The sequence below is a fragment of the Herpailurus yagouaroundi genome, unplaced genomic scaffold, assembly GCF_014898765.1.
Source record: "Herpailurus yagouaroundi ecotype Mexico unplaced genomic scaffold, PumYag 165, whole genome shotgun sequence".
Lineage (NCBI taxonomy): Eukaryota > Metazoa > Chordata > Mammalia > Carnivora > Felidae > Herpailurus > Herpailurus yagouaroundi.
In genome coordinates this window covers 15,953,947-15,970,130 of record NW_024412406.1, presented here as the reverse complement: position 1 = coordinate 15,970,130, position 16,184 = coordinate 15,953,947, and the positions used below count along the sequence as shown (strand labels likewise).

The 16,184-nt window shown below is 38.9% G+C and overlaps 1 protein-coding gene across 1 annotated transcript in view; it reads left to right on the top strand.

Annotated features, from left to right (window-relative positions):
* The window catches only part of PREX2 (phosphatidylinositol-3,4,5-trisphosphate dependent Rac exchange factor 2), a 309,933-nt gene extending 294,706 nt beyond the window's left edge, over window positions 1-15,227 (top strand). Inside the window, exons 38-40 of the mRNA XM_040487649.1 lie at window positions 1,031-1,133; window positions 7,539-7,606; window positions 13,149-15,227. Coding sequence (XP_040343583.1) covers window positions 1,031-1,133; window positions 7,539-7,606; window positions 13,149-13,194 — 217 coding nt within the window. The 3' untranslated portion in view covers window positions 13,195-15,227. The remainder of the gene's footprint in view (window positions 1-1,030; window positions 1,134-7,538; window positions 7,607-13,148) is intronic.
* Window positions 15,228-16,184: the final 957 nt, after the last annotated feature.

Below are 16,184 nucleotides of genomic sequence, written 5' to 3'. Positions count from 1 at the left end.
CTGAAATCAGGGGCTGGATTCTGAATTTTCTCCTGGTTGCTCTGGGCATCACATTCCTGACTAACTAATTATAAGTTCCTTTTGAAAATTTTACAATCTCTTATATTGGGTCCAAGAAACATACTTTAAAAAAAAAATCAACTCTGATCTTAGTGGATATTAATTTCACTGTTTACTTTTCTAAGCCTTTTGGCATAAATTAGTATAAATCTATTAACTATCATATGCAGACATGAATGAAAAATATTAGGAAGTCATTTCTTTTAAGTTACATGGCATATCAGTAAGGAATAATGTCTGATAATTAGATTTAATTATAATTTTTTTAACTTTAGGTATATAAACTCATAAACGCAGTTCATTATGAGTTTGTTAAATTTAAATACTTAGGACTCCAGTCATGTAGCTCTCTAATCTATTTTTATTTTTATTTTATTAATTTTCATTTATTTATTTATTTACTTGTTTTTAATGTTTAATTTTGAGAGAGAGAGAGAGCGCGCATTCTCATGAGTAGGGGAGGGGCAGAAAGAGAGGGAGAAGATCCCAAGCGGGCTCTGCCCTGACAGCAGAGAGTCTGATGTGGGACTCAAACTCACAAACCATGAGATCATGACCCGATCCGAAGTTAGATGCTCAACCGACAGAGCCACCCAGGCACCCCTATAATCTATTTTTAAGTAGGTGTTCTATGTAGAAAAATCAATGGTTCATTGTCCAGTTGTTTCCATTTTGGCTGGCGGTTTTGATTTTGACATTAGTCTAAGGGAAGAAAAATAATTTTCCTTCTGTCCTTCTGAGTTCTTAGCTGAGACCCCTATAATAAAATATTAATGAGAGAAAAACAAACAGTTTATTAACGTGTGTACCTTATGTATACATGGAAGATACCCAAGGAAAAATGAGTAACTCTCTGAGGAGGCAGATTTTGGGCTAGCATATTCTGTTGCTCTTCATTAGTAACCCAAAGCGTTTTGAAGTCCTTAATGGGAACTGGTGGCATTTGACTTGCTTTTGCCTTTGCACACAGGTGCACCCTGAGCGTGACACTGGAGCAGGCCATCATTCTGGCCAGAAGCCATGGACTGCCTCCTCGCTACATCATGCAGGCTACAGATGTGATGCGGAAGCAGGTAAGTCACACACAGTTTAGGGATTGTTTTACAGGACTTGGTTTTTTTTTTTTTTTACATTTTCCATGTGTATTTATTTTTGAGAGAGAGAAAGAGAGAGAGAGGAGGAGGAGCAAAGAGAGAGTGAGACACAGAATCCGAAGCAGGCTTCAGGCTCCAAGCTGTCAGCACCGAGCCCAACTCGGGGCTTGAACTCACAAACTGTGAGATCATGACCTGAGCTGAAGCCGGAAACCCAACCGACAGAGCCACCAAGGTGCCCCTACAGCACCTGGATTTGAAGGTTCCTTTTAATCAGGATTTATCAGGTTTAATGAGGATTAGTCAGCATTTATCAGGTGTCTGATTAGTGCCTGGATGTGGGGGACACTTTTTCAGGCTCAGAGAGTAAGTGTAAACAAGAAACACTCCCAGGGACGAAGGCAATACAGACATCTATATGAGGACCCTCCAAGAAACTAAGCCAACCTGGAAAAAAGGATGTGTAAGAGATAACCAGAAGGAGGAAAGGGGTTGGCCAAGTGTAATGGGCAGGAGTGGATTTGAGGCTTATGTAAGGAGCAAGGGCAAAGGCTACATGGCATTTTCTGGGCATCGCAGGTGATTTAGTAAGGCTCTGGAAATAGAATTGAGGAAGAGCGTGGGGGCAAGGAAGAAGAGGAAAGAATTGAAGGCCCTTCTTGCTCCTGGAGCTCTCAAAGTGAAGTCCAAGCCATGCTAAGAATTTGGTGCATTATTCTGAAGATAAAAGCACATATCTCAAATTTTCCTTCAGAGGATGAAGAGTAGTCTTTGGGATGTCATTAGGTCACTGAAGTATTTATAGGTGGGAATAAACTCTCATAAAGAGAATGAGCTTTTGATACAGTACCCAGTGGTATTTTAATGTGATAGTTTGGTTTCTAACGCTTAAAATTCTTTTAAAAGGTAACAAAAATGCATTAACCTCCAATTTATTATTAGGAAAATGTGCCTTATATAATAGAAAAGACACAACTTATTAGAAAGACAAGAGTTGGAAAATATCAATTTTATGTTTTATTCTGCCACAGTTTCTCAGGGTAACCACAGAAAATTGATTTAACAAATATTTATTCTTGCTGACTTGGTTTGAACTGCCCAATGATAGTAGGTGATTTAGTTTTTAAGATATGCTTTTGTAGTTAAAACTTATTTGTTTACTAAAGACTTAGTGTATAACTCTTACGCAAACGTACTAATCTCTGTGGGTTTGCTCCCAAGATATACTACAGAATGTAAAAAAAAAAAAAAAAAAAAAATCCATGGAAGCAGTCATAAGTGATACCAGCACCGGTTTGGGGTCTGTAATTCAGGAATAAAGTACAATGAATGGATATACATTGGAGCTTCGAGGTGGGAACCCTGGAGCTGGAGACTGAAAACCAAGATCTGACAAGGTCTAACAGGGATTTGCTAAGTAAAGGTGAAATCCACAAGAAGCACAGGACGTAGTATGGTTCAGCTAGAAAAGGACAACTACAGATGCAAATGCCAGCAGATTTTGGAAGGATTTTTTGGATGGATATAATACAAATTTGGTTTTAAAATGTAGACCAGAGTAAACTTGTGATTATTCATTTCAGGGTTGGGTTTGGGATGCCAAAAGTACAGAAAGGCACTAAGCATTCTGTTTCACTCTGTTACTGTTAGAAGAAGTTTGAATGAAGACTTGGAGGGGCCATCTCGAAATTATGGTTTACGGCAAGACCAGGAGACTGGTTATTAACCTGTTTTAGAATAATCTAGTACAGGAGTAATGGTGAATTCACTAGATATACATTCTTACTATATGGACTTCAGTAATCAAAAACGTTTAAGTTCTTACACGTGAGAACGGACATCTATAAACTACAGGGGGGAAAGTAAAAACCGTATTATGTAAGCCTTGGTGACTTATTTAACCAGTGCAAACCTTTTTGAGATACAATATACATGCTATATTTACATATATTATTATATGTATTATTATATATTTATAAAATGTAACTTAAGGAAACTGAAAAGTTATGAAGCTTCTTATAAAATTTCTAAACTGCAGTTTTTCAGTATTCATCACTTCTTCTATTTTTTTTTTTCAACGTTTATTTATTTTTGGGACAGAGAGAGACAGAGCATGAACGGGGGAGGGGCAGAGAGAGAGGGAGACACAGAATCGGAAACAGGCTCCAGGCTCTGAGCCATCAGCCCAGAGCCTGACGCGGGGCTCGAACTCACGGACCGCGAGATCGTGACCTGGCTGAAGTCGGACGCTTAACCGACTGCGCCACCCAGGCGCCCCCTTCTATTTTTTTAAATAAATATATTTAGAATAGGCAGCTACCCTCCTTTGTTACTGGTTTCTCTGCTGCAAATATGGCATTTCCAGGTGGATCTGAAACAAAGAACTGATTTCTGACTTCTGTATGGAAGATCAGAGAGCCTGGGGCCCTCTTTTTAGAGAAAGTGGGTTAAACTGGTGTACAAGGGGATTTTCGCAGTATTCCATCTGCTGCCCATCCTCTCTCCAGTGTCCAACTGTTACAGGCAGTGGAATTAGTGGCTGGGATCCAGTCTGCAAGCCAACTCTTACCTACCTGTGATCTAAGTAGTTAGAACACAAATGGGGATCAAAGATCTGACTTTTCTGTTCTTTTTGTTTCTCAAACATTTAGACTCAACTCTCCAGAGACTGAATGGTTGAGATGTTTGCCAGATTAATGAGTAATATTTTCTAAGATCTTTAGTTTCTTTTTTAGGGAGAAGCGCTTCAGCATGATTTATTGTATGGTTTTCATGTACAGCTTTGTATATCTATTTTTCATAGACTTGTTTAATGCTCTGGTTAGTTAGAAGGGAAGCTGAAAGATAGAGGGAAGGGTACTATGCCCCTTCCAATTTTTTTGATAATGATTATAATAATCCTAGGCAGCACTTTTACATAACCAACGATCCAATTAATACAACGTTTGAGGGAGAAGCTTTCATTTCCATGAGAAACAAAGTTTTCTATCCTACAAATTATACATTCCACGTATTATTGGGTGGAAGACCGCCTCGATTTTTTTTTAAATAAAACTGGAATTTCAGAGTTCTGTCTCCTTACCTACAATATCAGGACATTATACCGGGCACAGTAACAAAGGCTGAAGAAGATGTGATTCTTCCCCCATCTTATGGTGGCCGTACATAGGCAGATCATCATGATACAGGTACCAATAGACAAGTGGTATACAACCTCAGTGTTTTCAGACATAAGACAGGGAATAAATAAGTGGGTAAACTGTGAGCCTCTCAGTGGCTGGGACACTGAGTATAGTTTGTTCTGGTGGGCATAGGTTTCCAGAAGAGTACCTGGCAGAGAGTAAATGCTAAATGGCGTGTGTTCAATAGTTCAATGGTTCAGTAGTTCTAACTGGGATAACCAGAAAGAGGCTTCATGCAGAAAGTGATACCATGATAGTGATTTAAAAGCGTAGATTCTTGAGCCAGGCAACCTAAGTTTGAATCCCAACTCCAGTGTTTACCATGTGTATCATTTGGGACAAGATTCTAAGTCTCTCTGTTACTTAGTTTCCTCATTATTAAAACAAAGATTTTAATAGTACTTGCCTCGTAGTGTTGCGAGGATATACTCAATGCACTTAAAACAATACCTGATATAGTGAATGACCGATTAGTTATTAGCCAAGATGATATTTGATTTGAGCCTGGGAAGATAAATGGGAGTGGACAGGTAGGGAAGAGGAGAGAGGAGGTCCTTGGGTAGAGGAAACAACGTAAACAAGGGTGGAAAAGTGCAAGTACCTGGCATGTTGACTATATGAAGAATTATATAGTTGAATTCACTGTGGAATACACCAACAGTTGTGTTCAGCATGATGAACATCAGTGTGATTTGTAACCTTTGAAGAAAGCAAAAGCCTTTCTACAGACTACTCAGTGGAATATTATGAGACTAAAGACAAAAGTAATTATACACAAACACTATAGCCTAGTAAATCTATTTCTCACAGGGATATGATTTAGAATTTCTAAAACTAGCTTATCTGTATACTAGGTTTGAAGAGATAAGTAAATATATTGTAAGTAATGAGAATAAAGTTTCTTACTGTCAGAAAAGGAAGTTACAAATAGGGAAAGGGAGAAGGCTATAATCCAGAACAAATCCTGTGGTGTGGATTGGGATCAGAGGTAGCAATTTGAACTGATGGATACACACACACACGCACGCACGCAAGCACATGCACGCATTTAGAAATAAATATAGATGTTTGAGTATGTTTGCCATTAGTTAAATAGCTGTCTACTCAGACGACCTAGAAGCAGTTACATGCCAATAGTAGCAGTGAGCATACCCAGTGTCCAGATCTTGGGTTCCAAATATAATTCTCCATTGAAAAGAGCCACAGTGCTTGGAGAAGTGGTTAATCTCCACAACATAATTATTAACTACAAAAAGAAAAGAAGTAACTTTACAGTGGAAAAATCTGGCAGACACCGCTTGAACCGAGTGATGACAGTTACTGTCACTGATAAGATGTAGAGAAGTCATGTGATATGGTGATGGTCAACATCAATGGTCTCATGCACTGAGGAGGCACAGAGTCACTCTTGTCCAAAATGCATGTCTTCTATCTGATCGTTAGGAAACAGCTGACAAACCCAAACTGAGAAATATTCTCCAAAATAGTGACCAGTACTTATCAAAAGTATTAAGGTCATAAAAGACAAATCAAATCCAAGGAAATGCCATGGATCAGAGGGCCAAGGGGACAAGAAAACAAAATGTAGTATGGGATCCTGGGTTGGATCCTGGAATAGAATCAGGACACAAGGGGGAAATGGTGAAATTTGATTAAGACTTACAGCATTATATGAACACTGATTCCCTGGTTTTGACCATCATATTCTGGTCAAGTGAAGGGTGAGCATTAGAGAGAGTTTACATAGCTGAGTTAAGTATGTGAACTTTCTGTTCTGGTGTTACAACTTTTCTCTAAGTCTAAAACTACTCCAAAATGAGTTATTTTTTAACTGCTTAATTATAATTCCTAAATTCCTTCCCATCTGTCTTTTTGCCACCCCCACCCCTTTTCCCTATTTGCTTTCCTTTATTTGGTCCATCTTGAGAGGATATATTCTTTTGTTTTCCTTTCTTCCTTTTCTCCTTTTCTTTTTTTTTTTTTTTTTTCAACGTTTATTTATTTTTGGGACAGAGAGAGACAGAGCATGAACGGGAGAGGGGCAGAGAGAGGGAGACACAGAATCGGAAACAGGCTCCAGGCTCTGAGCCATCAGCCCAAAGCCCGACGCGGGGCTCGAACTCCCGGACCGCGAGATCGTGACCTGGCTGAAGTCGGACGCTTAACCGACTGCGCCACCCAGGCGCCCCAACCTTTTCTCCTTTTCTTTCTTCCCTTCCCTTCCGGTAGTTCAGAATTTGGTAGCAGGAAAGAGAGTTTCAGAGATTTTGTATTTCTTTATTTTATTTTTTAAGTTTATTTATTTATTTCGAGAGAGAGAGCACAAACAGGGGAGGGGCAGAGAGAGGCAGAGAATCCCAAGCAGGCTCTGCACCATCAACACAGAGCTCAACACGGGGCTCAAACTCCCAAACCGTGAGATCGTGACCTGAGCTGAAACCAGTCAGAAACTTAACCAAGCCACTGAGATGCCCTAGAGTTTCTTTAAAACCACTCTCCTTCAACTGTTCTCAGCCCCAAACCCTGGTGTTTAGTTCTATGTAGTAACTAATTCCCATTAGGAACTAACAATGATTATATTCATTCATGAACTTGACAAGTTGTGAAGACTTTTTCATTGCTAAAGTGCATTGCCTTTGTACTATAAAGTTTGGGGCAGAATTCTTACATTTCAGAGATCCACACACACATGCCTTGTCCAGAATTGCTTTAGAACTATTTAAGAAAATATTTTCTTGATAAATACTATGAGCTTTAAAATAGCTGATTATTCAGCTAAGGATAAAACAGGTTTGTGAGTGCGGTAGAACTGTGATTTTCTGTTCCACAAAAGTGAGGACACAGCACATATTTGTAGCCTTCTCGTTTCTTATTTTCAACATCTAAAGTATTGCTTGCTTCTAGGAATAAAGACATAGATGAGATAGTGAACAGGAAGCTGTGATTTAAGTTTATTTTGAATGATTTAGGTAGCTATTGAAATAAATATCAACCCTTTGGAAAAATATGTCAGCATATTTTGATACTTAAAGCATTAGTTTTGAAAATGCTCAGATGATAATTTTTCTCTTCTGCTTCACCTCATCTCTCTTGATGTTATATACATTGTTGGAATAAATATTCTACACTCAAATGTTCATGGTATGCTAAATAATTACTAATACAATGTAGAGCTAAAAATGATTTTCCCTACTTCTCTCAGGGAGCAAGAGTTCAGAACACAGCAAAGAATTTGGGAATCAGAGACAGAACCCCACAGTCTGCTCCAAGGTAAGTGACTCCCCAGGTTTGCTCTTTCCCAAAGGGCTTACCGCCACTTCCAAGGCAGTGTCACTTACATCTAATGCACCTGCCACAGTACATGCCTAGTGAAGTACTGAATATAATCATGGAAATTGGCCTCGTAAACACTCTGTGGCTAAATGTGACTAGTCATAAGTGGTCTCTGAATTCAATGAAATTTTAAGGGAAGCAAACTTAGAGGTAGCAGGTAGAAGTCTTGACATTATTCTGTTTTCCACGTTCCATCATGAATTCAAAGACAAAAGTCCACACAGGTACTACTAATATTTGTAACCCAAGTGTACCGAACTACCAAAATGCCATTTTCATTTATTTTTCTCTGCCTGACATGCTGTTCCCTCTGGCATGATTGCTTTTCCCATCTGTGTCTGTATGGAAAACTCCTACTTACCCACAAAACCCTTTGTGTCCTTTTCTCAATGCCCTCTTCTCTTTGAAGTCTTGGCTGAGTTTTCTTCCTCTTTGTGCTCCCTTAGCATCTTGTGTATTGGTCTTTTACAGCTCTTTTATAGCTCTGTGTTACAATATATTGTTCCATATCTCCTCACCCAACCTGAATGTGGATTCTCTGGAGGCAGAGAATATGTTTTTTGGATTTTATTCCTGGCTGATCATAGTGCTGTACAGTAGACATTGAATATCTGAACTGATTTCAAGAACGTGCGAATGAACAAATGAATGAATGAGCTTTTTGTTTGTGATCATATCAAATATTCACAGTTCACATATCATAACAAGAAAAGACTCTAGGGGCACCTGGGTGGCTCAGTTGGTTGAGCGTCTGACTTCAGCTCAGGTCATGATCTCACAGTTCATGGGTTCAAGCCCCGCATCATTGAGCTCACTGCTCTCAGTGCAGAGGCCGCTTCCGATCCTCCCTCCTCTCTCTCTGCCCCTTTCCTGCTCATGTTCTCTCTCTGTCAAAAATTTAAATTTTTTTTTTAACTTAAAAAAAGAAAGGACTCTAATTCACCTTTAGAATAAATGAACATGGAGACGGCCATCAAAGAAATGTTAATTTCATTTCCCTGGTGACAATAAGGTAAGCAGCCATCTATCTTGAAGTGGGGCAAAATTAAATAATCTCTTACATTTGATTGTTTTTATACGTTGGCATTTTAACAAAAAGGAGACTCCTCCAGGCACTGTCACAGACAAGACACTTTCGTTTTCTATTTACAAAGCAGTTACTAGAGTGAGAATGATGACAGCAGCATTTATGAAGTTATATTTCATCCTAAAAAACTCTGTGGGCAGTAGAAGTACTTTCACAAGGGAAAACATATTTTCCCCCTGAAAATGGATGGATCACTCATGTTCTAATTGTGTTTATTTTTAGTGCTGGCTCCTAACTTATTTAATCCTCAAGTCTTGTTAATGTTATCTTTCATAGTTGATTAAGTTAGAAAGACTGTCCCTAAGGAGTCATTTCACATAGGCATTCTCTCTCTGGCACCTTGAGCCGACGTGGTATATTGTGATAACGGACCCAGTGAAGTGTTAAAATTCCAATAAGAAAACAAGATAATGGTTTAGCAAGGTCTTCATAGCTAGAGCTTATAAACACTAATAAACAGAAGGGTTAAGATAAGACTTCAGCATCCTGATCAATAAACCAATATGCAAGCGGAATACAAGAAAAGAAACTGATGGACTCACTTTTTTCTTTATTGTATTGTGTTTTAAAACTCTTGAACTGAAACACAATAAAATGTGCCAGCTGTAAAGTTGACATTTTTATAAGAGAATAATAATCCCCAAAGAGAAATCTAAAGTAATTTTTAATTTAATCCTATTTATTCTTTCACTCACTCTATAAATATTTATTGAGGACTTAAGAAATGCAGGGGCGCCTGGATGGCGCAGTCGGTTAAGCGTCCGACTTCAGCCAGGTCACGATCTCGCGGTCCGGGAGTTCGAGCCCCGCGTCGGGCTCTGGGCTGATGGCTCAGAGCCTGGAGCCTGTTTCCGATTCTGTGTCTCCCTCTCTCTCTGCCCCTCCCCCATTCATGCTCTGTCTCTCTCTGTCCCAAAAATAAATAAACGTTGAAAAAAAAAAATTAAATGGAGATACAAAGAAAATATAGCACATGGAATCCATGTTAGACAGTTACACAGTTTAGAAAAAAAAAAAAAAAGAAATGCAAAGCACCCTGCTCTGCTTCATGGAGGGTAGAAACATGAGATGGAAATAGAACCATCCCTCAAGGACCTTTCAGTTAAAGAGATGAGATGAGAAAACATAACTGGAAGGAAAGGTAGAATATAAGAAGCACTGTGTGAGGGGTGGGATCCCGCCCAGCTGGGCACCAGGGTTCCTGTCCCAGAGACAACAAATTTAAGAACAATTTGCTAGAAGAAGAATATTCTAGGATGACACCAAATCTTTGGGTTGGAAGACAATGGGCAAGGTGACATTGGGACTAAGGATCAATGGGACACCCAAATGGAGATGGCTTTGTGGGCAATACAGTGTTCTTCCTCCTAACTTTCATACATTGGATCTTCAGATTAATCAACTTATCTTCATCATGAACCAAATATTACCTTTCAGATACAAAGGTACACTGGTCTTATTTTCTATTAGATCACAAAACCTGGGAACTATTGTGCTACAATAGCTTGATTTATTTTATTTGTTTAATTGTGAAGCAGCATACTGAAGTGGTTACACGTGAAAAACATGATTTTGAGTCCCAGCTCCTGCTTGATGACCTTATTTAGTCAGATAACTTATTTTCTCTGAGACAGTTTTCTCATCTTTAAGATAGGGAGAATTGCCTTGGGACAGATTATTATTGACACTGTAGCCTTGAAAATGTCTCTTTTGCCATGTAGAAGGATGAAGGGCATGATCTGTAGGTTGAAGTTTCAAAGTTTTACTCTCAGCAGATTTGGATTTGGGCTGGAAATACCAGCTCCAAGATGGCTGCCTGAGCCCAAACAGGAAAAGAAGAAAGTGGAGCCAGGAACAAACCTTTTCGTGCAGGGGCACTGGTGTGCATGGGTGGAATGAAACTATGACAAGGGCCCCAAGGTGTTGGGCAAACCAAGGCCTTCTGTTACCTAACAATTTAGCTGACAAAAAAACAAATGCCTCAGTGCAAGGTAAAAGCCCAACTCTTAACTATTACATTTTACTTCCCAACTCTATCTGTCTGTTCTAAATTCCCAAAGCCCCACGATTTCCATTACAAATGTGTCTGAACTCAAATAACCCTGAGTCACTTCCAAGAAGCCTCACAGAAGCTGAATCTGCCCAGTTCTGCAGTATCCAGAGCTATTATTTCATTAGGTGATCACACGGAGTAGCCTTTTGCCAATTTGCAAGGCAGACATTTCAAAGACTTGCCTACACAGTGGCATTAGTTCCATTATGTGGAAACGTGCAGTGCAAGGTAATGGAATGTGATGGCTCAGCCCAGATCTCACGGGGTAGGACATTTGCTACCCAGCTTACTGTTTGTGTTCTACCTGAGTAAGGCCACTGCCTTTCCCTTCATTAGGCAGTGCTGTAAGGAAAATGAAAGGATCAAAATTAAAGAGGAAAAGAACTTTCCGATCATTCCATTATTCCGGCACTGGGAATGCATTTTGAAGCAAAACTGTAGTTTTTTACTGCAAAGGCAGCTTTGAACTATATCAGCTCAATTTAATGTATTCTTTTCTCTGGGAAAGATGAAATAAGCTTTTCTGATGTGAGATGTCCTTATTTCAGTATTCATTTTCTTCCATGGAGATTACATGAAGAGCATTAAGCACCTTTCAGACTTGAATAATCTCCAAAGGCAGTAACTTTTTCCTGTGTGTTTCCAGACTGGGAAAGTTTATGTTGTTAACTAGGTTTCTAACTCAATATTCAAACTTTGTCATTCTTTTCCCCTTTGATTTAGAATTAGCATGGGATTAAATGTTGAAGGAGAAGGAAACATAATTCGCTAAGTTTGTCAACAACTCCTGTAAACTGTGTTCAATTTAATTTGTATAAGAAGGGAATCACCATGCTACCCCTATCCCTGAGTTTGGAGTACTTTTGAAAAGGAGCAAAGTTGAAAAATGTACTTAATGTTATATTTTAGGGTTGGTTTTTTTTTTTAATTTTTTTAATGTTTATCTTTGAGACAGAGAGAGAGAGTGCGCACAGCTTGCCAGGGGAGGAGCAGAGAGAGAGAGAGAGAGAGACAGAATCCGAAGTAGGCTCCAGGCTCTGAGCTGTCAGCACAGAGCCCGATGCAGGGCTCGAACTCACAAACTGAGAGATTATGACCTGAGCCGAAGTTGGACACTTAACCGACTGAGCCACCCAGGCGCCCCTGTACTTAATATTTTTAGATCACGGATGAGGCTCTCAAGTAGGGCCAGCATGGCCATGGAGCTATTGGGACTGTGAGTATATGTAGTCTAACATCTAGCCACCTCAGTCAGCTATCTTCTCTCAGACTGTGCTTTTAATAATGAGTGTGCCCTGTCTGGTCACTGTGGCTGTCTTGCAGCTATTTTATTTAAATATTGAGAGAGAGAGAGAGAGAGAGAGAGAGAGAGAGAGAGAGAGAGAGAGAAGACAGGCAGAGAGAGAGGGAGGGAGAGAAGTCCAAGCAGGCTCTGTGAGGTCAGTGCAGATCCTGGCATGGGGCTGGTACCCACCAACTGTGAGATCATGACCTGAGCCGAAACCAAGAGTCAGGGGCTGAACCGACTAAGCCCCCCAGGTGTCCCTGTCTTGGCAGATATTACGTTCCCCTTAATTTGGTTCTGGAGTTAGGATATTCTGGAGAATGTGGAGCTCTGGAGCTTGTACAATCCTAATTCAGTCCCCCGAGCTTTGCCTCAAGACACCCAGACCTGGGATGTCAAGAGGGAGCCCTTCTTGGTATCTCCACTAGTTCAAGTAGATTCCTTGAGCCACTTGAATCTCCACTTGATTCTGCTGGCAGATGAATGGAACAGTGGGCGGAGATGGGCAGATATTCCCGAGGAAACACCGGATAATTGTGCCTTTGAGATTCAGGCCTCAGGACTCTGCCACATCAGCCTATTCGTAACTGACTGCACCCAAGACATGGTACAGAATGAAACAAATTTCGAAAACTAGTCAGGAAACCAGTAGACCCCTATGAGAAGGTGCTATTTTGCTACAAATTAATCATGATAGACAAGATGGTAATTATCACTATAGTATCATCTCCTAGAACTCAGAGAAACAGTTTTGCTGCCAGCAAGGTGAACAGTCAGGGCAGGCAGCACTGGAGCAGAAGCAGCTGGTGTGGGAAAGATGACATTGCGTAATCAGTAGTCGTCTCCACTTATACAGAGACATTGGTGTTTTCTGAACACTAGAACTGAAGTTTTGGAGTTTGCTAATTCATAAGTAATTTTTAGTAAAATAGGCAATATGATCATGGCTCCTGAACCAGGAACTTATTGTCAATATATTTTTTGTACCAGTAGAAACATCTCAGGTAATGGCAATATGCCAGGCTGCTGTCACACTCTTTCCTGCCTTTCCTAGGCTATACAAGCTGTGCGAGCCGCCTCCCCCTGTTGGAGAAGAATGAGGAGAATCCCCAAGGAACCAGGCAAGCAGAAGCTTCTGAACACTAGACAAAAGACATGCTGGCTAAACATTCTTCATTCAATATAAATAAATGAAATTTTTTTCTCTAGCTCCTTCCCCATGGAGTAAATAACCAATGTTCTTCTTGTACGTGGATACTTGTGCCAGAAATGGATGAGAGATCACTCAGACCACCTGTAGCTTCACAAACTAATCTGTCTATGTATTGACACTATTCATTTTTAGGGTAAATTTTGTCCTTGGAATTTATGAAAAAAAAAAAACAACAGGTAAACAATGAACCATTGTGCCTCCTCTCCCATTAGTTAGAATTATTTCATTGTGTTTGTTTTCATCTTCTCTGAATGGAATCATGTGATAATGGATAATTCCACTTGAAGAAGTCTTTCACTGAAGAAAGATGGACACACTTTTCAAATCATCATACAGAAATGTTACAGACCACATAGACTGGGTGTTATTGTAGGCATTCGGTCCCCTACCTGCATCAGAGAAAGTATGATTTGTGAATGGTGAAGAGCATGCTTGACTCTTTTTCCTACGGGTTTATTTCTCAGTAACAGAGAAGAGAGCTGAATGGGGCTTCTACCAAGACTTTCTTCCCACTGCTTGTGGTGGGAAGCACTGCTTTGTGCTCGTGGACAGTTCCAGCAAGTGGGTGCTGTCATTGGTCTCTGAAATGGCATGGCTTCCTAGGGCCACGTGTACTGGTGCTGTGCCACAGGTGGCCAGGGGGTGGAGAGGGGTGGAGTGGGGTGGAGATCAGGGAGGTACGGGAGGGGAGAGTGGGGTAAAGGAGGAAATTTAAGTCCATTTAAAAAGTCAAATTTTAACTTAGAAAGATACCTAAAATTCTTACTTTTATTAAGACTTCCATATGAGATGTGAGACTCTGAAGAGAATACACCGTGCTGAGTATTTTTCTATCAAGGTATGTGTACAACAGTGAAAATAAAGCATTATTTGTTGAACTGTACAAGGACTATTAGAGACCTTGATAATGTATGGAAGCACAAGGTGTATTCTATTTTCATTCCAAAATACACGTCATTTTTATCATTTCTATGTTGATTAAATAATATTGTTTTTTAGTGTAATGAATACAGTAATATTGATTTTGAATCTATAATTTTCAAAACAGTTAAAACACCCTTCCTGTGATTGTGATGAGTATATGGATTTGGACTAATTTAGTATGTGAAATGCTTTTCATAACTAAGGTATATACAGATGATTATTACATTTTAATTTATGACATTTGATAATGATTTTCAGATGATCATTAAAAATCTTCACTGCCATCAATTGTGTATTGAATAACAAAAATTCTGTGTTATACATATACCAGTTATTCATACACTGGTCAAGCTGATAAAAATTGTTCTTTGGCACAGAAGCACTTAAAATTTTTGCAATAAGTCCTTATATATAATAAGAGATAAACTCAAAGTTTTCAAAGGAAACATTGAACACTTTGAATTTAATGAAGATATTACCTTAACACAAATACCTATATTAAGTATATCTTAACTTTCAGGGATTTAACATTCTTGATATTATTATCAACTGATCCTGAAGGTCCATGACATTAGTATTTTGCGATTTTCCTGTACTGAAAAACTGATTACTTTCATTGTGACTAGTGAGTGAGCAAAACTGATCAACTATCAAGTATTTTTCATATTGTCTTTACTGTTTTCTAGTCACCATCCTAGAAGCCTTATTTCTCATTAGAAGGATAAAGGGGTCACTTCAACACTTCAGTCATACTTTGCTATGTTTCATGGAGGAAATTATCTGCAATTATAGTATGTATAAAATAGCATATTTTTAAGGGTCTATTCTCTATATAGTAGGATGTGCTTAATATTTTAAGGCTTAAATGTAGTGTAAGTGTACCAACCTTCAGAGTGCTTGGTACTTCTTGAATGCTCCAAAGTTAGTAATGATTTCTATTCTCATCAGTCCCTGTCATTTTTTATTACAATAAAAATTGTAGCTAACATTTAAGTAGTTACTATGTGCCAAGCGGTACCTCCAAGTGCTTTATCCCTATTTGTTGTTACTGTTTCACTAATCCTCACAAAGACTGGGATGGTGTCTTTTCATCATCCCCATTTCACAGTTGAGGAACTGAAGCAAAGAAGGGCCCAGTGACTCGTCCAAGACCACAGGACTGACAAGTGACAAAAGTAGGATTTAAATCCAGGAAGTCTGCCTTCTTAATGCATTACGCTGCTTCTCCATATTCACATAAGAACTGTTGTACTATTACCCATTATTTGTTAGTAAAGTTGTGACATGTGTTGCCATTAAGTTATACATTTTATATTGAGTAAAAAATGAATGGAAACATATAAAATGTCTTTAATATGTGAAAATCATAAGATTTCCTAGGCATTTTACCATTCTGGATACACATTTTGAGGCAATGCAGTGCTGTTGCAGTCTGAAAAAATAGATTCCTCATAATTGAAGGTAACAACTTTAGGTATGTTTTGAAATTCTAGAAAAGTATACCATATAAAATTTGACTACGATTCCAAAACAGTGGTAGCAGTAAAAAAGAAAATGTCCAATGAATGAATGGATAAAGATGATTTTTCAATATCATAATGTGCTTCCACATGACACTGGACACTTAACTGGCCATGAGTTTTTAGAATGAATTTACCTAAATGCTCACATACTCCTCTAGAACTCCTTGAAATGTTGCTAAAGCCCTACCAACAGTTCTTCCAAGTTCTGAGTTTGGACATTTGCTTCTCTTCACCTAAAGGGGAAGGTCATGCATAGAAATTTTGGTTCTTAACGTGGGATCTAAGTCAAAAATAATTGCTAACTAGTAATCCATAGTCAATACATCTTAAATATTCCATGATATCTTATAAAGTTATCTAATATAAAACATAACAAAACTTAATATAATGTTAACAGAATGAGCAATTTGAAGAGACTAGAATTTTCCAT